The sequence below is a fragment of the Calliphora vicina genome, chromosome 2 (genome assembly GCF_958450345.1).
Source record: "Calliphora vicina chromosome 2, idCalVici1.1, whole genome shotgun sequence".
NCBI classification, from domain to species: domain Eukaryota; kingdom Metazoa; phylum Arthropoda; class Insecta; order Diptera; family Calliphoridae; genus Calliphora; species Calliphora vicina.
In genome coordinates, this window is record NC_088781.1 from 74,822,534 (window position 1) to 74,847,999 (window position 25,466).

Genomic DNA, 25,466 nt, shown 5'->3' on the forward strand with positions numbered 1-25,466 from the left:
TGTGTCTCACTGATGTAGTTCTATAGATATAGGAGAATTAATAATTCATTTGTATGGGGGGAACCCGATTCCACCCTCGTATACCCTTCCGATTTTGGCGGAACGTGTATTTTGTTTTTAGAGTTACCCGCAGCAAAATTAGTGTGCATAACTATTGTAGTTCTATAGATATAGCACAGTTAATAATTATTTTATATGGTGGGTAATTGACTTCACCCTCCTATATCCCTAAAATTTTGTTACAATATGCGGATTGGTCTAAGGGCTACCCACGTAAAATTTTGCGAGCGTCGCTATTATTGTTGTTGAGATATTAATAAATCCGTAAAAAGGGGTATTTGACCCTACTGGGTGACGGCATTTGAGAAACATTTGCTGAACTATCTGTTCCGGTGGAACTTTTCACATTTTGGCTTGTTGCTATCTGCAAACGAGAGCTTTTTCTAGCTGGCGACCGTTGTATCATGAATCACAAATGTTTTCAAAGGGCACACAAACAGCAACACAAAAATGTCATACTTTTAATTTAAACACTTGTACCGGAAGGCATGGAACGACTTCACAATTATTTCTATTTGTTCCGGCAGCTTGGAACCACAAATTCACATAAAGTACAAGTAAAATGTTCCGGCAGGCAAGCAACCACAAAATCCAATAAAATTTGTTCCGACTGGCAAGGAACCACAAGTTCGCTCAAAGGATGCGAAATAAAATTTGTCGCTGGCTGCGACCTGAGCCTATATGTTGAGGACAGCGAATTTATCAAGTCACAAATAAATTAACCACAAATTGCATATTAATGATGCATATATTTGAGTAACCGTTTATTTATATAAACAAGTAAGAGTGCTATATTCGGCTATGCCGAATCTTATATACCCTTCACTTTTGTTGTGGATGCATTATTATTTTTTATAATTATTAGTATATATATATTAGGGTGGCCCTTAATAAACGAAAGTTGGATTTTGGCCATTCTCACCCCCAGTTTGGTGAACATTAGTAAAAAAATCATCCTGAAAAAATTTTAGGTAAATCGGTTGGGGTTAAGACGTGCCGCAAGCCTTCTGAAGTTTTGAGATGCATTTACAAGGGGATAAAATGCATTTTTTTCAGTTTTTGTAAAAATTTTGCCATTAAAAAATTACTTTTGTAATTTAATTTAAAAGAATCGAAATGTGTACGTAATTGTCGTTCTAATGAGACATAAAAAACAGAAATCGGTCAAAAAATGTTAAAGTTATTAAAAATTCGCCAGGCCATTAACGTGTCTCAGGTCACTAGAACAAGAAATGTAGGAACAAAATGAACATATTTTGATAAATATTAAAATAAAAGCTCATTTTTACTTAAAATATGTCCATATATACTTGTATATGAGTTTTTGTCTTCGTAGGATACCGTTAACCTATTCTTAGGTATGAACAAAAAAATAAAATTTTTTTAACGGCAGTTTCAAAACTCAATTTTCAAATTTTTAAAAATTTTGTTAAACAAATTTCACAATTTTTTGATCATCTCATTGGGATTTATTAAGAATATAATAGGGAATAAAAATGTGAAAAAATTATGAAAATATCTCTTATAGTTTTTCCGTACCTGCGATTTAAATTTTGAAATTTTCGAGAAAAACCAATTATGTGGCAATTTTTAGGCCAATGAGGCAACAGCCCGATACTCACTCCCAAACCAACCTCTCACTCAAAACTTTGTGCCAGATAACTCAAGTAACTGTATAAAACTTCCCCCTTGCGATACTGAAATATTTAAAGGCAGTTACGAACAATGGCCATCGTTTCGTGACATGTTCACGGCCGTATATATAAATCACTCTAAACTCTCTTCTGTCACAAAATTATACCACCTTCGAAATAAAACACGAGGTGAAGCTGGTGACATTGTAAAGAGATATCCCTTATCTCATGAAAATTTTGAATTGGCGTGGAATGCTTTAAAAACCCGCTATGAAAACAAACGTGTTCTGGTTGATAACCAAATAAAACTACTTTTTAATATTCCACCAGCAACTGCTGAAGACAGTGAATCAATAAGAAGAATACAATCTTCAGTTAATGATTCCCTAGCAACTCTGAGTACTCTTGGGGTAGAAGTACAAAGCTGGGATCCTATTTTAATACGTTTGATTTCAACAAAATTGCCAGATTTTACTTTATCCCTTTGGGAACAGTCTTTAACTTCTCCCCGTGAACTTCCCAAGTGGTCTCAAATGTCACAATTCCTTGTAGACAGGTATGAAGCAGTAGAACGCATTAACAGCATAAAAACTTCAAAAAATTCTTTTACTCTCACAAATGCACCTCAAACCAAAATTCAAACTTATACATCTCAAGAAAATCTGTATAATCCCGAATGTAAACTCTGTAACGAAATTCACTCGTTAAGAACATGTCCAAAATTTAGGACATTTACCGTACAACAGAGAGTGGATTATGTCTTTAAAAATAAGTTTTGTAATAATTGCTTGGGTTCATCTCATTTTAAAGCAAATTGCAAAAGTAAAGGAACTTGTTTCCATTGTAAAAAATCCCATCATACTTTGCTTCATATGAGACCAAAAATACAAAATCCCGCTCAAATCCCAGAACACTCTCAAAATAATGAAGAGTCAAAAGAAAATAAAAATATTACTCGTAAAACTTTGTCGAATTCAGCTCAAACTGAACAAAATAAAAATCAAAATGAACATCCCATATGTTCAAAACAAATTCAATCAAATTGTTCAATGAGTAATGAAAATATTCTCTTGCGTACTGCATTAGTACAAATTGATCATCAAGGTCAACTTTTTACTGTTAGGGCTCTAATAGACCCTGGTTCTCAACGAACATTTTTAACAGAAAAAGTGCGTAATCGTCTTCAGATGCCTTATCAAAATTCCCAATTTGAAATTATTGGTATTGGCGGGCAAAAACAAATAGCGAACAAAGAATGTGAATTCGTTCTATATGCTAAAAGACACAATTTAAGAATTCCAGTTAAAGCTATAGTAATGCCCAAAGTCACTAAATGGCTTCCAACATATTCATTCGAAATACCTAACTCGGCTGAGCTTTCTGAACTGGATCTCGCAGATCCAACTTTCAATAAATCTGCTCAAATTGATCTCATTATAGGGAATGATTATGAACATTTTATCAATTTAGAAGGTATAAAAAAGAATATATGTGGTCAAACTTCTGCTTACAGCACTGTTTTTGGTTGGGTTCTTAGTGGTCCCATTAAAACCCAAACTATCCAAACTTTTACCACTGAAGTCATATCATGTGAAACTACAGAACTGAATAACATATTAAAAAAGTTTTGGGAACAGGAAGAAATTCCTACTTATCATCCAAAAACCCTTGAACATGAAATTTGTGAAAAGTTTTATACTCAAACTACTACTCGTCATGAGAATGGAAGGTACGTCGTTAGACTACCATTCAAATCAGAATTTCCCGACAAAGTTTCCCTAGGCTCATCTCGATATATTGCATTAGCTCAATACTCCAGAATGGAGAAAACACTCGCAAAAGATCTAGAACTTCAAGCTCAATATAAATCAGTTCTGAATGATTATATTACTCTAGATCACATGGAAGAAACTTCTTCCAGTGAAATTGTATCCCAAGATAAATATTATTCCTTTTACTTACCGCACCACGCAGTTGTTCGCCCAGAACACAAAACAACCAAATTAAGAATCGTATTTAACGCATCAAGAAAATCAAAATCAAAAATCTCGCTCAATGATGTATTATATACAGGTCCCACTCTGCAAAATGATTTAATCACTATAATCCTTAATTGGCGAAAATACCAATATGTATTTAGTGGCGACATAGAAAAAATGTATCGTCAAATACTTGTTCACCCTGCTGATAGATCTTTTCAAAGAATTTTATTTCAAACTGAGTCAGATGGACCAGTTAAAGATTATCAATTGAAAACCGTCACGTTTGGCATAAATTGTGCTCCTTATCTCGCGATTCGGACACTTCTTCAACTCGCATCAGATTCCGAATTAACATACCCTAAAGCAGCATCAGTTCTGCGAACTGAAACTTATGTCGATGACATTCTCTCAGGAGGTTATTCGATTGAAGAAGCTCTTTCTGCCCAAACTCAACTTATTGAAACATTAAACTCAGCAGGGTTCCCATTAAAAAAAATTACTGCAAATAACCCCCAATTACTTGCTCATTTGCCCAAAGAAAATCTTTATGATTTAGATTTCTTACGTTTTCACGAAGCAAGTTCTACAAAAACACTTGGCATCAAATGGAATGCAATCACTGATACATTTTCCTATAGTTTTTCACCCATTGACGAGTCCCAAAAAATAACAAAACGTCAAATTTTATCATCAGTAGCAAAACTTTTTGATCCAGCTGGATGGCTTGCACCCATCGTTATCAGAGCAAAAATGCTGATGCAGCAGCTGTGGTTAGAACACTTGGAATGGGATGAAGATGTTTCATCTGAATCTCTTCAAAAATGGAATAGTCTAGTTCGAGATTTATCTCATATAGAAACAATTTCCATTCCACGCTGGTTACAATATACGCCATCTGATGAAATTCAAATACACGGATTCTCAGATGCCTCTAAAACCGCATATTGCGCTACAGTGTTCATTCGATGTAAAACACAATCTTATAATACGTTCGTAAATTTACTTGTAGCAAAAACTAAAGTAGCACCAATTCAAACTGTTTGCCTTCCAAGACTGGAACTAAATGGTGCAGTATTGCTAGCAAAGTTGGTAAATTACGTAATTTCTTCTCTAAATTTCAATATAAAAGAAATCTTTCTTTGGACTGATTCATCCATTGTGTTAGGTTGGCTCTCTAAACACCCATCTTCGTGGGAAACCTATGTCGCAAATCGTATTGCCGAAATTCATCGTTTAACGCCAAACGCAACATGGAAACATGTCCCAACACATGATAATCCAGCAGACTTGGGAACAAGAGGTTGTAAACCTCAAGACCTGGTACACAATTCGATTTGGTGGCATGGACCATCATGGCTAACTAAACCATCGTCAGAGTGGCCTAACAGAAATCCTTTAAAAACCCCAGAATGCCCAAAGAAAATAGTATCAATGCATTCAGAATCGCAACAAACAGATATTCTTGAAAGATTTTCATCGTATAGCAAAGCCTTACGTGTTATCTGCTATGTTTTTAGATTTATTAACAAATGTAAAAAAGTTAATTCCCCACCTCAAATCTCTTTAACTTAAGATGAAATGAAATTTTCAAAAAATAGACTCATAACACTCGCTCAAAAAATATACTATTTCGAAGAATATGAATGTTGCTTAAAATCTGAAGCTTTACCCAATAAAAGTTCGCTAAAATCGCTCAATCCAATTCTGGACTCGAACTCAATTTTACGAGTAAATGGAAGATTATCGCATTCATCCCTTCCCTATAGCGAACGTTATCCCGTAATTTTACCCGGTAATTCAACACTTTGCAAACTCTATCTCAAATATTTACACGAATATTTAGCTCACGCCGAATGTGGTCAAATGTGCCGAATGGTACAAACGGAATTTTATGTGTTCCGACTCAAGCCTCGTGTAAAAAATATAATACGACACTGTAAAACTTGTATAATTTACAAACAGAAACCATGTTCTCAAATAATGGCTCCTTTACCTCCTACCAGATGCAATTTGTCTCTACCTTTTCAAATAACAGGCGTTGACTTTGCTGGGCCCTTTGAGCTCAAAGCATCAGCTTTACGAAAATCAACATTTGTCAAAGGGTACGTCAGCGTATTTGTTTGCTTCAGTACGAAAGCTGTGCATTTAGAAGTATGTTCCGATCTGTCTTCAGCGGCATTTCAAGCTGCATTTTCTCGTTTCGTTGGGAGGCGAGGACTACCCCAAAGGGTAGTATCTGATAATGGTAGAAACTTTCTAGGGGCCAGTAGAGAACTTTTACGAGAATTTTCCTCTTTTATAAAAAACGCATCTCAAGATACAGCTCAAAAGTATTTGACACACGGCTTTGAGTGGAAATTTATTCCTCCACACGCTCCTCACATGGGCGGCTTATGGGAAGCCGCCGTAAAAAGTTTCAAATTTCACTTAAAACGAATTACTGGTGCTCAAAAATACTCATTTGAAGAATTTTCAACAATTCTAACTAGAATTGAAGGCGTACTAAACTCTCGCCCAATCTCAGCTCTATCTGAAGACCCATCAGATCTAACTGCCCTAACCCCAGGACATTTCCTTAGAGGAGCCCCGATAATGGCTCTCCCAGAACAAGATTATCAAAATATATCTGTTATTAATAGATGGGAAAAATTAAAATCAATGCATCATCAATTCTCTATTCGTTGGAAAAATGATTATCTTAAAACTTTACACAAACGCTACAAATGGAAAAACTCTAGTACAAACCTTAAAATCGGAGATCTCGTCGTTGTAATGGACGATCTTCAACCGCCTTACGAATGGCGTCTAGGCAGAATCCAAAAAACTTATGTTGGTTCAGACGATAATGTACGCATTACCGACGTAAGAATAAGCTCAGGAGTTATAACTCGGCCCATCGTAAAATTATGCTACCTACACTTTTTAAGCGAAAATCATGATTAAAATTTTAACTTAGATTAAAATTTTAATCCCATTTACATAATATAATTATTTCTTTCAGCAATCTCTATGTAAACATTATAATTACTCTAACACATTTCATTTACTAATTAATTAACATTTCTCATTTTTACACTTTACACACTTAACATTCACACAATTTCCGCACTAACCGCTCCATTTAATCTTGTTTATCAGCTACTTACACTAATTTTCCCCCATCTAGAACCAACCGAAGACTAACCGCCAGTATCGCAGCGAATCCACTCAGCCAAGCGAACGAAGAAGCCAAAGCCGCAGCCATCACCGCAGACCTGCCATCAGACGTCCAAGCGAAATTCATAATCGCCAGCATAGCCGATACCAAGCCCGCAGAGATCCAGAGATTTATCAGTGTAGAATATGTTTGAGGTTTCACGCCATAAGGTTCTGCCCAAAATTTCTAAAAATGACAGTTATCCGAAGAGCAGAAATAGTCACTAGACACAGGTATTGTGTTAACTGTTTGGCTAAAAGCCACGTGGTACTCTCTTGCACATCGATGGCAAGCTGCCGCAAGTGCCACAGGTATCATCATACTTTACTACACCCGCCAAATCTAAGGATCACAGTTGGGACCGACACACCTCAACACCGGCGCAAAATTCCACGGTCGACAATCCATCGCCCACAACAGGATCAAACACCAAATGTTCAACCAACCGATCAACAACCACAACAAAATCTGCCAACAGAATCGAACCCAACTCTAACCACATCACCAGCCACGATGATTCTCATTGAAGCGATCAAATCATTAGCTGACGTGCTATGTGCTACCAATAAGAGGCCATCTGTTGCCTAAAGCCAAGGCCGGCGGCATGTCCAATCATGGACAATATTTTACTTTTATATATGTATTTGAATTTTTATTATTTTTATTATTATTGTAATTTACAAATTAAATCATGAATTTCTTTAACTGTAATATTATAAATTTGTAAATTTACCATGTACTAAAAAGAACTCTCCAAATTGAACTGTCAAAGAGTTCTAAATTATAAATCATTGTATCCAGTTTCATAAATTGTAATTATAAAAAACACTTGTTATCTATCACTCGTGAAGTAATCATCTTCTCTCTCTTAAACCCCGCTTACATTTGTGAAATAAACAAAAATTGTTATTGAAAAAAGAACAAACCTACAAACAATATTATTTATTACCGGCAGTTATAAATACGTAAGCAGCCTCATTCCCATTCTCTTTCATATATTAGAAAGATATACTAATTTCTTTTATTTTTTAACCCGCACGCAAACGCATATAATTATAATTACTCGGACAAGAGTAATTATAATTATCAAACTTCTGATAGATTGCCAACATTGTACCATTACCTGCTTTCCCAATCTAGAAGGAGTTTAATTTTTAACTGAATTTATTTCAAATTGAAAAAACAAATTTCAAGTATCGTGAAAACTGAAAGTGACAGCTTAAAGATCACAGAATTCTACATCAGCAGGCAAAAAAATTAATGTGAAATATTAAAAGGTATTTTTATAGTCACGTGTTGAAATTACATATTGTGAGAAAAAAACCTAAAAAATTTATAAAAAAAAAAAAATTGCGCAAATAAATACTATTTGTGATAGGTAATTTAAAAAAATTAACAAATCTAATTATGCAACCATCAAGTTCAGGTATTTATTGATATGTTTTGGTTAAATTTAAATTTGAATTATTTGTGGAAGTGGCTTTGATATTAGTTTTTATATTGGAAGTGCAAAAAAATGGATTTTGTCAGTTCAAATGGCCATAAAGTTATTAGCTGGGCTCAGCTGGGCAGAGAATTTAATATAATTTAAAAGCCTGGACAGTTAGGCGTTGTTTCAGAAAAAATTAGGTTGCGCATCGCTGCGCCTCTTAAGTTATATGTAAATTAGTAAAAGCTTTACCCTTTAAGTCTACCATCAAAAAGCACTTTGCGATAAGAGATGTGCAAGTGTTGCGATTAATAATACGAGAGTCACGTGTGAGTCAGGCCTGGACGTGGCTATATTCTTGTATTATAATGAGATAAACAATAATAAACTTTTACCAATTACTTTTCTTTATTTCAGTTTAGTTTTCTATCCATTGATTTTCTAATCGTGAATGAATAGCACGCGGAATTTTAACAATTTAACTCTTAAAATTTTTTTTTTGTGATTAATACGAAGTTTTTTTTTGTTGTTAAGTATCATCTTAAAACAATATGGTAGTTTTTTTATCAATAACATGCATAAATTTAGTGTGTCTCACTGATGTAGTTCTATAGATATAGGAGAATTAATAATTCATTTGTATGGGGGGAACCCGATTCCACCCTCGTATACCCTTCCGATTTTGGCGGAACGTGTATTTTGTTTTTAGAGTTACCCGCAGCAAAATTAGTGATATAGCACAGTTAATAATTATTTTATATGGTGGGTAATTGACTTCACCCTCCTATATCCCTAAAATTTTGTTACAATATGCGGATTGGTCTAAGGGCTACCCACGTAAAATTTTGCGAGCGTCGCTATTATTGTTGTTGAGATATTAATAAATCCGTAAAAAGGGGTATTTGACGGCATTTGAGAAACATTTGCTGAACTATCTGTTCCGGTGGAACTTTTCACATTTTGGCTTGTTGCTATCTGCAAACGAGAGCTTTTTCTAGCTGGCGACCGTTGTATCATGAATCACAAATGTTTTCAAAGGGCACACAAACAGCAACACAAAAATGTCATACTTTTAATTTAAACACTTGTACCGGAAGGCATGGAACGACTTCACAATTATTTCTATTTGTTCCGGCAGCTTGGAACCACAAATTCACATAAAGTACAAGTAAAATGTTCCGGCAGGCAAGCAACCACAAAATCCAATAAAATTTGTTCCGACTGGCAAGGAACCACAAGTTCGCTCAAAGGATGCGAAATAAAATTTGTCGCTGGCTGCGACCTGAGCCTATATGTTGAGGACAGCGAATTTATCAAGTCACAAATAAATTAACCACAAATTGCATATTAATGATGCATATATTTGAGTAACCGTTTATTTATATAAACAAGTAAGAGTGCTATATTCGGCTATGCCGAATCTTATATACCCTTCACTTTTGTTGTGGATGCATTATTATTTTTTATAATTATTAGTATATATATATTAGGGTGGCCCTTAATAAACGAAAGTTGGATTTTGGCCATTCTCACCCCCAGTTTGGTGAACATTAGTAAAAAAATCATCCTGAAAAAATTTTAGGTAAATCGGTTGGGGTTAAGACGTGCCGCAAGCCTTCTGAAGTTTTGAGATGCATTTACAAGGGGATAAAATGCATTTTTTTCAGTTTTTGTAAAAATTTTGCCATTAAAAAATTACTTTTGTAATTTAATTTAAAAGAATCGAAATGTGTACGTAATTGTCGTTCTAATGAGACATAAAAAACAGAAATCGGTCAAAAAATGTTAAAGTTATTAAAAATTCGCCAGGCCATTAACGTGTCTCAGGTCACTAGAACAAGAAATGTAGGAACAAAATGAACATATTTTGATAAATATTAAAATAAAAGCTCATTTTTACTTAAAATATGTCCATATATACTTGTATATGAGTTTTTGTCTTCGTAGGATACCGTTAACCTATTCTTAGGTATGAACAAAAAAATAAAATTTTTTTAACGGCAGTTTCAAAACTCAATTTTCAAATTTTTAAAAATTTTGTTAAACAAATTTCACAATTTCACAAAAATATAACATAAACTCTATGGTTCATAGTAACAGCACAAGAATGGAAATTAACGCTTAATGGCACTTGGGGTTAAAATGACACCAAACTTTTAAAATCATAATTTTTTTTATGGTTTTAGAAGTTTCGGGTCATTTTAACCCCAAGTGCTATATAGGGTTAATTTAAATTTTTCTGCTGTTTTTGTAAATACTAGGCTTTGTGTTATATTTTTGTTAAATTTCATCAAAATCGGCCCAAAAATATACAACATTTCGAACATTTCGAAATCTTTCCAAGAGAAATTCCAAATATTGAAAAATTTGACTTTTGACCTTCACGATTTAAGGGTTAACGTTTTCCGATTTTCTAATGTTCACCAAACTGGGGGGGTGAGAATGGCCAAAATCCAACTTTCGTTTATTAAGGGCCACCCTAATATATATGTATTGCCCACTTTCAGCGAATAACATCCCAAATATATCAAGAACACTTTTAAAAATTGTAGAAGTTACAAACGAAACAAAACACCAAAAAACAAAATAGGCAAAGCAATAAAACCAACACACATCCAAACATACGTTTTGTTGTATAAAAAACAACAACAACGCCAAACAAAAAACCCAAAAAATTCAAAATACGCAAAGCAATGAAACCAACACACATCCAAACATACGTATTGTTGCTTTTTTGTCAAAGCATGCAATAAATTGTCTTTTTTTGATGAAATTTTCAGAGGTTGTCTCGGATTTTTGCTCATATCTCAGTTATTTATGGATGGATTTTGCTGATTTTAAATAGCAAACTTAGATACCGAAGATATCTGGGGTATTCAGAAATTTGATTTCAACAGACAGACAGACGGGCGGACATGTCTTAATCGATTCCGCTATCTATAAGGATTCAGAATATATATACTTTATAGGGTCGGAAAATTATATTGTGGAAATTACAAACGGAATGACAAACTTATATATACCCTTCTCACGAAGGTGAAGGGTATAAAAAGTACGTTTTGTTAAAAACAAAATTAAAAAGTATGTTTTAGGCGTTTTTTTTAACGATAATATTTTAAATGAATGTTTTTAATCCTGATATAATATACCCAGCAAAAACTTCGATTACAAAGCTACAAGTAATCTCTTTTTTAATAACTCACTTTTTAAGTAGTAAAGTCTAAAAATCAAAACAAAAAAACTGTTACTTTTTTCAATTTGCCCGTTTTTTTTATTGCATGTTTATTTTTAGAAAAACAGAAAAGAATATTGCATTACTGTGTGAAAACCATTATTTGACGCACGATAAAATAACTAAGCAGTGGTGTAGTGAGTACAACAACAGACTAGCAAACGGATAGTTCTTGGTTAGACTCGTGGCTGCGAATTATTTTTTTTTTATTTTTTGTTTGCAAATACAAAATTCTATAAATAACTCTACTAACAAAACAACTTATTTCCGTCCAAAATATAAAGGATTACTTTTGGGACATCGCGAACGAAAATAATGACTTCTTTCAGTTGAAAAATAAGTAGTCGAATCGTCAAATTCCCCTTATTTTTCGGCTTATTTGTAAGTAAAGTTTTTGCTGGGTATGTATAAACAAATTACTCATTGAAATTAAATAATTTTTTTTCTTCGTTTTATACTAGTGTTGTATGTTTTGTTAAGCACAATTTTTTTAGAACCCATTTACTTAGTAAAAAAATTTTGCTAACTTGATAGTTTCTAGAAGATTTCAACCCAAATATTATAAAAATAACAAAAAACCCGTTTTTGAAAAAATGCGAAAAAGTACCGTTTGTTCTGCTGCTCCTCAAATCATTTCATTAAATATTTGTTTTTACAGATTTATAAGTAAATACTACAGAATACAATAAATATTCTGTAGTATTTATGTTAGCAAAACAAAAAATGCAATTAAACACTGGAACTGTTCATATTGCCGCATACCATAACAATCATGTAACTGGGATTCGGCAATTATTCCCAACAAACCAAGCCTTAATCTAAGTTAAGAAATAACTTATAATTAAGAATTTTCTACAACATTTCATAAGCATACTTATGATGGGTTTATTTTATTGTAAATTATGAACACTTTTAAAATAATCCTTCAAAAACGCTTAGTATAACAATAGTATTTGCAATTATACTTACTATATATTAAGTAACCTGGCGTTTACACATGCAAGTAACAGTGCAAGTAATTGAACACATTTATACGTTTGCAGTAATACAATCACTATGCATATGTAAATTTACACAATTGGTTTAGTGCAAAAGTATGAATGTGTTGAGTTTTTGCAACTGTTACTTGCATGTGTAAACGCTAGGTAAGAAAAATAAGATTTACAAATGTGATTATAAAAGACTTATACTCCTAATAGTTTTGTAAGTGTTTTCGTTATTTTATTTCTTGATTTTCTTATTATTGTTCTTCTTTATTTCAGTCTTCTTCTTTTTGTTTGACTCTTAAATTAAATTGTTTAAGAGTGGTATTTTAATAAATTACAAAATATAAATAATATAAAATTTGTATTAAAAAAGTAATTAAATGAAATAAATAAAAATATATTTTGTTGTTCTTCTCTTATGTTAATTTATTTTGTATTCACAGGTAAAAGAGCTACACACATGTTGGCGGAAATTATTAGTAGATGAACTAGCGGAAAAGTACATCAAAAGCGATAAGAAGTATATATAGTATTTATACATTTATTCATTCGTTTAATTTTATAGATGCCGCAATTTCTGTTGGATTAGATGTAGACGAGTTTATAAAATGTACAAAATCATTTTTCCAATTTGCCAAAAATAGACAAATATGCAAAACTAAATATAAGGAAAAGTCTAAATTGTAAAGAATTAAAGTTATATGTAAATTGTTTACTAGTTTAGCTATATCTTACTATTTTCATGAATATTTTTAATTTTTTCATTTTACTTCTATTATAAGTTTTATATAAATATGAAAAACATAAAATAATAAAAAATAAAAAATATATGAAATTAAAAAAAGAATGAAAAAACTATATTTCAGTAAGCTTATTTCATAATAGCGCTTCTAAACTTGTTGTAAGTTTCAACTCGAAATATCACAAGGGTTCAATTTTCTTGATAAAATAATTGTTAACAAGCCTTTTACAATAATTATCATAACAGTTTTGCAAACGTAACGCTTATGGTAGTAACCCAGTATGCAAAATGATTCGAAGTTATATCGAAAATGAATAATTTTTTCGTAAAATTTTATCGATATAGATTTCGATATAATGTCGAGAATGTGCGTGTTTTCCTATGTAGAGTGCAGAGCGATATAGAGTCGAAAATCGTTTATTATACTGAATCTAATTTTTCTCGATAAACTATACCTCTTTCGATATTAAAAAAGTTTCTAAAATGATTGGATTTCGATTAATATATGAGCAATTTCGTGGCTTTAAACCCGTTAGAGCTTAAAACCCATTATATTATCCACATATCCACCTTATTGGTAACATTTAATACACTAATAATAACCTGTGTGACCCTTAATTCCTAACACATAATACCTCGCAGGGACATCGCAAATAAAAGTACTTAATTTGACAAGAAAATGATTATTACCGAGCGGTTTACTGTTTCCCTCAAAAACAAAATGCGTGTTCTGTATATTCACAAGGAGTGGCCAAAGTTGAGGGTTAAGCCATCAATGTTATAATTCAGGCCGTAATGCATATATTCTCCTCCCCCCATGCTCAATTTTGGTATCCTTGTTGGTGTGTTTCTTAAAGTGTGAATGTCTTTTGGCACCTTAATAGTATCAATGGGTTTATTCATAATTTTAAGCAAATCATTTGCTGCTGCATATATTATTCCATGTTCAATGGACCATCGAGCAATTTCTTCTTGAAAGACAAGCTTATGGCTGCTAAATCGAAATTTAAAGACAATGATAAAACAAAAACCGTATTTGTTAACGATTTTTTGAGTAAAGAATCATTTGAGCTGTTCAATTACGATACAAATTTAAAATCTGTTGGGTATCATTCAATCTTTACCACCGGAGGGAGAATTTATGCAAAGAAATCAGCAATCGGAAGGCCTAAATTCATCAAGTGTGAAGAAGATGTCGACCAAATTCTCTTAGAAGCCACAACACAAAATAGAAAAATGCCAAGATCAACACGTCAACAGATAGTTTCAGATGAAGGTTCTGATTGTTCGGGTGAATGTTCACAATCCCAATTTATGTCGCCAGTCTAATATAAAGTACATATTTCTTATATTGTTATACAATTTATCTTTTTTTATGATCTCTCAAAATAATTATTTCTTAAATATAGAATCATTTGATAATTACATACAAAACCTAAATTTTGATACTTTTAAAATTATTTCTGTAAACATAAGAAGCATTTCGTCTATTGCCAAGTTTTTGAAGTTTAAAGCACTAATAGCCAAGTTTGAAATTTTACCCAATATTATAGCTGTTCAGGAAACGTGGTTTAATTCTAATCTCAGTCAAATTTACAATATTCCTGGATACAATGCAATTCATTGCTGTAGAAATGATGGATACGGTGGAACTTCTCTTTATATTAAAGAAAATTTGCAATATGTTGTTGATTACTGTGAAAGTAAGCAAAATTGTTGAAGCAATTCAAATATCATTACAAAGTTTTCAAATAAAAGGAAAATCACTTAAAATTTGCACATTTTATAGGTCACAAAAATGTGATTTAAATGCATATTATTTGTTCATAGATAACATGTTAAACATTAACTCTCGTTCACCTGCCATTATAATTGGAGACGCAAATATTGATTTGTTAGATGAAGTCTTGTCTGCTAATCTTTTAAATACGTTACTACATTATGATTATCTAAATTGTCATACTATGATTACTCGATCAACAAGTGGAAAATCAATTGATCATATATATAGTAATATATCAAGCAATCTTGTCGTAGATACCATAAAATGTGACATCACTGATCACAACTTGCTCTCATGCAAAATAAAATGTAGTACAGAAAAATTTGAATGCACTGAAAAACGAAATTATATATGCGATTACAATTCTTTCCTAATAAATCTTCAAGATCAAATAAATTTAATGCTACACACAGGAAATCCATCTAATGATTTGAAGCAATTAATGAACATAATTTCGAATTGTTTAAAAGATTCTACTGTTGAAAATATTGAAAAAACTAAAATAAAACATCGAATAACACCTTGGATAAATAACAATCTTCGTTCTATTATAATGCTGAAGAAAAAACTACTACAATCAAGGAGAAAAAATAAAAGGAATGCAAATATTGAAAATAAATTAAAACGTTTGAGCAAAATTATAAAAAGCGCTAGCAAAATATGCATGAATAAATATTATCAGACTAGTCTTGAAAATCTTCAACATAACCCTAAAAAATGCTGGAAATTTTTAAATGGAAATTTAGGAAGAAGTGTAAGGCAAAATTTACAATTAAGGAATGATAGTGGTGAAGTCATAATGGATGATATACAAAAATGTAACGTATTTAATGAGTATTTTCTTGAAACACCAAAAGTCTTGAATAACAAAATAATAAAAAATCCTGGTGATTGTTGTAACAACTTACATACACTACGTCAATGTAACGATCGGTTTTCCTTTAGTTACACAAACAATGAAGAACTCTTACAAATAATTTCAAATCTACAGTTGAATAAAAGCCCTGGTTATGATGGTATATCCTGTAAAGCTCTTTTAAAATGCAAAAATGTAATAATTTTAAATTTGGTGAATATTTTCAATGATATTATCAGTTCTTCCACTTATCCCACAAATTTGAAAATTGCAAAGGTAACTCCAATTCCGAAAGATAATAAGGCATGTACAGTAGACAAATTTAGACCAATAGCGTTGTTGCCTGTTATTGATAAAGTTTTTGAAAAGGTTTTACATAAACAACTGTCAACATTTCTGGAGCAAAACAATCTTTTATACAAACTGCAATTTGGATTTAAAAAAGGCAGTGGGACGCAGGAAGCTGTTGTGAATGTTGTAAATTATGTATGCGGGAGCTTAGATAATGCTTATGATGGAGTGGGAGCTATATTCTATGACTTTTCAAAAGCGTTTGATCTTGTTGATCATAATATACTACTTCAAAAACTTCCTTATTATGGATTGCAAGACAGTGCTGTAAAGTTGATTGAAAGCTACTTGTATAATAGACTTCAATATGTGGAAATAAATAATACGAAAAGTGATATGGAGAAAGTTATGTATGGTGTGCCCCAGGGTAGTGTGTTGGGGCCCTTATTGTTTACAATATTTTTAAATTACATAGCAAATCTCAAATTATATGGAAAACTAATAATGTATGCGGATGATATAAGTTTGTTTTATCCATATAAACACGATTTAATATTGAAATCCCAAATGGAACAAGATGCTGTGATTTTGCAGGAATATGTAAGAATTAACAGGTTAACACTGAATAGAGAAACTAAAGAAAAACTAGAGAAAACTAAATTAATAAGATTTCGACCAAATGTAACAAGAAATTCAACGGTATTTAAAATTACTATTGATAATGCAGAAATTCACGAATGTGACTGCTTAAAATACTTAGGGATGTATTTCCAAAGCAATCTATCATGGAACAAACATATTCAATCATTAAAAGCGAAAATAGCTCCAGCCATTGGTATACTATATAAATTTAAAAACTTATTTGATGGAAAGACAAAGTTATTAATATACAATACTCTCATTCACAGTCATTTGGGTTACCTGCCGATGATATATGCCTACAAAAAGACAGCGGATTTTAAAGCTCTTCAAAGTTCTCAGAACAAAGCACTGAAACTAGTTTTTAACCTTCCGAGAATGTATTCTACATTATCTTTATATAGAGACATAACCAAAACACTGTTACCGATTCATGGATTGTATAAAATGCAACTATTAATGTACATGTTTAAAGCTGTGCATCATATTGGGTATCACACTATAGAGTTTTCTATAAATCAAACATATTTTAATACTCGAAGCAGTTCTAATCTACTAGTTAAAAGATGTCGATTAGAAACAACTAAACAACAAGTTGAATATATAGGTTGCTCTGAGTTTAATCATCTTCCACTGGAGTTAAAAAATATCTCAAGAATATCTTTGTATAAAATAAATTTAAAACGTCACATACTTCAAGAAATAGAAATGCTTTTATGTAATTAAATAACAAAATAATATACATATAACTGTTAATAAATTTATGTATTATTTTTCTTTTTTTTATGTAAATGAATTTTAGAAATTATTCATAAAAATACTGCCAACTCGCCTCAATAATGTCCTAGAGACGCTGGGGCACTTATTTTGTAAACATATTATATCTGGAATAATAAATAAAAATTAAAAAAAAAAAAAAAAAAAAAAAGTGATGCATATTCAATAACTTTATTATTATCCAAGAATGTTGCGTTAGATGTGTTTTCATTTTCCAATGCAATGAACTCGGAAAGTATTTCTGATGTTTGCTGATTTTTACGATTCGAATTGTCATAAACGACATCAATTATTGGTTGCGCTTTTCTTTTAAGACGTCTTCGATCCATTTTTCGTGTTAAACTACATATATTTTTAGGAATATGTTGTTGATAGTATAAAATTTTATTTTCTCACAAATTGATTAAAGAATAATGTATGTATATGAATTTGTCAATTTGTGAAAAAATAAATTTTGACATTAAAAAAAAAACTGGGTATCGAAAATTATTCTCCTTTTCCATAAAATATTAAAATACGATATTCTAAGAAATGTAGATTGGATAGAGCATCATAATAAATTCATATTTTCGATTTTAATTCGAAATAACTTCGATAAAAAGTACTGACTCGAAATGTTGCATACTGGGAAGTTTGTTACAAACGATTTTTAAAGCCTTTTGGTTTGTTGGGTTGCACCTTAATCGTTGTGCTACAATTTACGGCAACCAAATTTATGAAATTTGAGGCAATCATGTAACTGCAAATAATTTTATTGGGACAAGCGTTTTATTGTCCTCCAAATTGCGGGTTTTTGACAATATGGGTATGAAATGAAAGGCATTTCAAAGACCTTTCCAACAATGGATACACATTTTTCGTCCGAAAATGGCTGAACTACATAAATAAAAAATATTAGGTATAAGATAAAGTTAATTAAATAACGAAGATATAATAAATAGACTATGAAAAAAACTTGGATTTTGATTAAGACTTAATTTACGTTTGCAATGTACTCAACTCTGCAGTAAATTATATTTCATTCTCTTTTGTATTTACTTGATTTCTATTTTGGCACTTTTTATTCCTACTTTAGAGTGTAGATTATTTTAACTCTGGAGTTAACATTCAAATGTTATAATTAACATGACTTATGTTAACTAATAAATGACAAATATTCATTCATAAAGCTAGGTACTCTGTTCAAAATTTCGTGCGAAATGCTGTCAAACTACATATAAAATATTTGGAATGAAATATATGCGAAATAATTTCGCAAAAGTTGTACTCTGTTTTTATTGTGGAAAACATGTGAAATACATCTGGCTACCTTATTTTTCCACACGAAATAACATACGCAGCACATCTTTCGCACGAAATTAAAAGCAACAGCGAGCTGTCAAGCTGCATATAAAATTTTTCGCATGAAAAAACCATGATTTTTCGCAAATATGAACAGAGTACTAGGCTTAAGGGGGAACTATATTGGATGCTCGTAATATAAGAAAGAGAGACGTATTGCACTGTCAAAGTATTGTATTTAAGCTGACAGTTTAATTGTGTGTTATTCCTTGGACCAGAAAATTTAACTGGAGTGTTAATTTTGTAAATTCCAACTATTTTTTCGGATATAATTCAACACAACAGATTATTTAAATATTTTGGCTCAATTTGCATATAACTGTTAATTTTTAAAAAAAAAACTGAAAATGATAATTTTCTCCTCGTAAATGCATTTACAAATACAGAACCAATGCGGAACGGGTTAACATTATCCAATTGACTCAAATTTTCATTTCCCAAAAAATGTATACACAAAAATCCACCCTAAATACTAATGATTCGATGGTAAGGGGTTAAAATAAATGTTTATTTTATTTTTGGCTTAACGTAATTAACCAGTAAATCAAACTGTTATGAATTCGTGCAAATGTTTGTGGTATCATACATATGTTAACATTTGGTCACTTTTTCCTCGGCTACAAGAGGAATATTTCATTTCTTACAAACATGTTTATTACAAAAATATTATAATGTATTCAAATGATAAGTGTCTTCGCAGAAACCCCAATTTATGCACAACAAAAAATGCAAAATTAACCAAGAAGCATTGCAAACATAGCTGCCAGCAAAAAAAAAATCATCAAAATTACAATAGCGGAGTTCACTATTAAGTGCGAATGGTATTGCATCATTGCAAATGCAAAATTGTATAGGTTTTTGTGTGTATTTTATTATTGGATTACGGCAAAATTTTGCATTTGCAATGATGCAAGGCCATTCGCAATTAATAAATTTTTTTGTTGCAAAAATATCAAAGTCGCGGCCACATTCAAATGTAATTAAAAAATAAATATCTTCATCCGATTTTAATAAAATTAGGTGAGGACAATTTATTGTACAGTTATATTACGTATTACATTTATAATTACAACCTGTAGCCTCATTACAAAATTTACATTAACGAACATTGCACTTTGGTATAGAAGGTGATTGTGAGACGAAAGTGATTGTTTGGCAAAGATTAACGCTAATACGCTGTAGCACCGACAAAATATAGGTTGCGTTTCACGGTTCTATCGGAACTTGTTCCTGATACCGGCAGATTTTTACGTAATACACGTTTTTCATCTAGAACACATCCCTTTGTAGTCGGTTGGTCAGTGGAACGCACAAAACTTTCAGATATTATGAAATTTATGACTGTATCAGTAACCTGATATCCATTTGCCTATGCGTACCACGCGTCGTACGTTGAGATTCTGATCAAGGACAAGTTTCTTTTGACAATCAGCGAAATCGTACAGGTGGCGTTGGGTGACCTCCCAACCTGTTCCAAAGCAAATAAGCTGGATATAAACCCAGCGAAATAGGGTAACGACTTTAGACTTGGACGACTGGATTGGATCTGGACAGCTGTTTGAAGTTGTTGCAGTTTTCATTGATGGGTCCAAGGTGGAATCTGGGACTAGGGCCGGAGTTTATGTAGTATATGAAGACATCAAATTGAAGAAATTAATTGTAATATACAAAATATGCACTTAAAAAGAGTTGGTTATTGTTTGATTTCAAAATTTCATTAAAAAATATATATGAAGTAAGTAAAATATTGAGCTCATAAATTAAAATTGGTTATTATAGGATTAAATTTCGATTTTAGTGAATTTGGCACTACATGAAAATAGTTTGATTCAATTCATGTTATTATATTTAGCAATAAATTACTATGTGTTTACTTAAGTTCTAAAATTTTTAAACTAAATCTTTGTTTTAGATTTCCGAGTTTCTTAGACAATCTTAATCAATTGATTTGTCTCATCTTTTAAACTGCCTATTAGGCCTGCACAAGACAACATTTTGTAGAAAAATGTCTTACTTCAAAATTTGATGCTGTGTTTTGTTGTGTCGACGCGCACATCATGTTGTTCAATGTCATCGCGCCACGAAAACCGTGTTGTACCATGTCATGCCTATAACTATTGATGTTGCTGTTATTATGTGTGGTAGCTTGAGTTGAATTGATATTAACAAATGTCGCATTGTTAGGCAGAATAAAATTGCAAAGCAGAATGATATTGTACACAACTTCTAAACAGTGAAAATCTGAGAAATATTATTATTTAGCATTATTTTTTTAAATATTTAGAACAAATAATATAAGGATTTTTTAAAAAATATATGGCCCTAACTATGAAAGAAATTTTAAAGTTAATTTTATTTAAAGTCGACTTTATTTTAAAATAGAACTTTTGTTTTAAAAAATATATTATCTTCTTCAAAATGCAGTAAATTTCGCCCATATTTTCTCAATGTCTTGCTGAAATTAATAAAAAATTATGTACATACATAAATATTTTCCAAGAAAAATTTTAAACATTTTTGAATAACATAAAAAAACTATAAAACTGCCTTTCAATTTCTGCATTGTAAAAGGGGACTTAATAATATACCAGCGGTTGTACCTAAGTCGGGTAATATTTAAAATATGTGAAAAACCTTACATTTTTAATTCCATGAAAATTATTGGCATTTTATGGCTTATATTCCACGTATTCCTTTTTAAGTAATAATATAACAGGTAATATTACTAAATATTGTAAAATTTTCCAAAACAACATTGAAAAACCCATTGATGTACTTTCGTATTTTTATTTTGACATACAATATAATATAAACATAAATTTCAGTTGTATTTTTTCTTAATGCACACAATAAATACTACAAATGAATTGAAATCATCTCATACAACAAATGTATACATATTTTCTCATTGTATAGCTGAAAATCATAAAAAAATTAAATATTTTCCAAGAAAAATTTCAAACATTTTTGAATAACATATAAATATACTAGAAAATTTAAAAAATTTTGTTCAAGCCTTCTAGATTTTATTTGAAAACAAAAAATAGGGAAAAAAATTCTGTGAAGTTACGCAATAAATGCCCTACACTTTTGCTTCAAATCGTTGGGCAGTTGCTTTTGTTCCATTGGATCATTTTCGTAGATTTATATTTTTGTAGCAATTATGCCGCGAACGATTCAGAGACACTTCATTAAATTTAAACACGTTTTTACAACGAGTATAATAAACACGTTTGTCTTTAATATCATTAAATATATTATAAACTTCACCGTTAAGGATTTATACATTAATTTAATTTTCTTTAATTAAACACCGTCTAGCTTTGTTCATGAAGTTTTATATTATTTAGCAATGTAATTATTAAATGTCCAGTTAATAATATTCGAGCGGTTGTACCTAAGTCAGGTAGTATTTAAAATAAACACATTACATTTTTAATTCCATGAAAATTATTGGCATTTTATGGCTTATATTCCACGTATTCCTTTTTAAGTAATAATATAACAGGTAATATTACTAAATATTGTAAAATTTTCCAAAACAACATTGAAAAACCCATTGGTGTACTTTCGTATTTTTATTTTGACCTACTATATAATATAAATATAAATTTCAGTTGTATTTTTATAGTCAACTAGCTTGACTCGGTGCGCTTCGCTAGCCCTGTCGTAGTAAAAAAAAATATATAGCCTATTGACGCTTCCCAGTAAGGATCTATCTACGTTTCAAATTTCAATAAAATCGGTACAGCCGTTTAGGCGTGATGCTCAAACAAATATAGATTAATATAGATTTTTTCTTATTGCACACAATAAATACTACAAGTGAATTGAAATCATCTCATACAAAAAAGGCCTCATACATGATTTAAATGACTTGAAATTATTTTCCATGTCATCCATGCATCTGTTAATTTTTTTAATGTTGTGTGTGTTATGATGTTGTTAAAATGATGCTGCGTTTGTTTTTTGTTTTGATATACATTGCCTTTGCGTGTTGCTGTTAAGTAGGTAAAAGAACATAACATGACATGACAAAAGCATCATGTGGCAATTGTCTTCGTGTTAAACAATGCAGCTTGTGCAGGTCTTTAGTTACAATGATACCTAAGCCGGGAAAAGATCACAGTAAAGTAGAATCATATAGACCCATTAGCCTATTGTCAAATATATCAGAGCTATTCGAAAAACTGTTAATGCACAAGTTAAAGCCGATAGTGAATAATTTTGATTGTATTTCAACTCATCAATTCGGATTTCGAGAAAAACATGGTAGAAATCATATCCAAGACATTTGAAGAAAAAAAATATTGTTCTGCACTCTTCATCGACGTTTCGCAAGCCTTCGACAAAGTATGGCATGAAGGATTATCGATAAAAATAAAACAATATTTACCAGTGAACAATATTTACACAAGCTTCTAGAAAGTTATTTAAGTCATCGAAAGTTCGTTCTTAATGAGGGAGACTTCATAAGTTCACCACAGCCTATTGAAGCAGGCGTACCCCAAGGAAGTATACTGGGTCCCTTCCTATATTTGCTATATACTTGTGATATGCCTACAAACAGTCGAATCCACATATCTACTTTTGCTGATGACACAGCTATACTAGCCATTCATGAAACCCCCAAGAAGCATCTGTACTGTTACAAGACCATATACTCGACATAGAAAGGTGGTTAAAACAATGGAGAATAAAAGTAAACGAGCAAAAATGTATACATCTTACATTCACATTGCGTAGAGAATCGTGCCCTCCAATCCTAATAAATAATCATATAATACCTCAACAAACTGAAGTTAAATATCTAGGTCTGCATCTACACCGACGTCTTACCTGGAAAAAGCATATAGATACGAAATTGACTCAAATGAAGTTAAAATTACTACAAATTTACTGGCTAATTGGTAAAAACTCGAGATTGAGTTTAGATTGCAAACTTTTGCTGTACAGCTCAATAATAAAACCCATATGGTGCTATGGAATTCAATTATGGGGCACGGCCTCAGCTTCTAATATTGAACAAATTCAAAGATTCCAAAATAAAATATTACGAATGATAACAGCAGCGCCTTGGTATGTGAGAAATATTAACATTCATAAGGACCTAGGTGTCTCCCTGGTGAAAAATGAAATAAAAAAACAAGCGGAGTCATATTTTAAAAAGTTAGAAGTTCACCCAAACCCACTTGCACGAACATTAATGAGAAGTAATGGCTACATCCGACTAAGAAGAAGGAATCCAACAGACCTGCGCTGATGATAGGATCTATAAATTAAACAAAATTTTTCGTCCAACTGTGGTGGGACGTAAATAAAAAATAATATTTAGATTTAAGATTTGAACAAATTATTGATAGTTCACATTATTTTGTGAAGATACAATAAATAAAAAATGAAATAAAAAAAAATATATGGGATGTGTTTCATTTTTTTCAGGTTTATGTCACCGGGTTCAAGTGCAACACGGAAGAGTTGTTGGGGTATTTTTTTGCGATTTCTAATATTTATCACATTCTTTGTCTTATAGCCTTTATCTTCTAAGCTTTGCTTTATTTCGAGTGGTTCAACATTACAGTCTATACCCTTTATTACAACTTGTAGACCCTTGCTTCCTTTCAGCTGATAAGTGTAAAAACTTTTCTTTTGAGTTTCAAAATATGTTACAGCCTTTCTATAATCGTTTTCACTATTGACCTGTATTTTAGTTTCATGAATCGTGCCTTTCTTGATTGGGATTACGTAAAAAGAGTTCTCTCCTATTAATGAGATCAGGCTCTGAACCAGTGGATTCGAATTATTTTCTCTCAAGTAAATGGGGGGTGGTTTTGTAGAGTGGATTTTATTTACTGGTTCATTAGTTTCACATTCCAGAATAGAAAAACGATTTTCATTGTTTAGTCTATCAGGTTCACTATCCTTATATAATTTGGCCAAGGGTGCCGCTTTCGAGGACTTGGGACTTCGTGCCCGTTTTAATACTGTAATATACCGGTCCATTCCAACCTGTATTTGGGATTTATTATCATTATTTAATGGTTGACTAATCTTGGGTATAGCGCCTCTTAATGGGTTAATTTTATTTGTAGTTAGTGTGGTGGATTTCGTATCTGAAGCTGATACAGCTAGCATACTTTCAGACATAGATAAAATATTTTTATTTTCTGGTTGAATTGAATTTTCTTTCGTTTGACAATCATTAGTTGTTCAATGCGGGGGAACAAGAACGAGCACGGTTAACAGGTTTGGCGGTTAAAACCAAGTTGTTATCTATTCTTCTGTTTGTTTTGTTTATATTTTTTTCGTCTACATTAACTGTAACGTATGCATTTCTGCCGTTTACACTTAACCTTCGCTCACTGTTTTCGTTAAAGAGACTCATTAAAGAGTATTTGTAATTACTTTCGTTAACACACTTGATCTTTATTTAATAGTCAATGCACAAAAAAGGTTCAAAAAAAAATATAAAGAATTTTTTTTAATTATTTGTCTTTTAGTTGATGTTTTGATTTTTT

The 25,466-nt window shown here is 31.6% G+C and overlaps 2 protein-coding genes across 2 annotated transcripts in view; one reads left to right on the forward strand and one right to left on the reverse strand.

Annotated features, from left to right (window-relative positions):
• The window catches only part of LOC135951841 (short stature homeobox protein-like), a 194,935-nt gene that overhangs the window by 141,115 nt on the left and 28,354 nt on the right, over window positions 1–25,466 (reverse strand). The window lies entirely within an intron of this gene.
• Window positions 1,805–5,248, forward strand: LOC135950561 (uncharacterized). The gene has a single exon (XM_065500097.1). The coding sequence runs from the start codon at window positions 1,805–1,807 to the stop codon at window positions 5,246–5,248; it is 3,444 nt and encodes a 1,147-aa protein (XP_065356169.1).

What these genes read in the sequence shown, in the direction of transcription:
- LOC135950561 (XM_065500097.1), top strand. Translation starts at nt 1,805, where the DNA reads ATGTTCACGGCCGTATATATAAATCACTCTAAACTCTCTTCTGTCACA.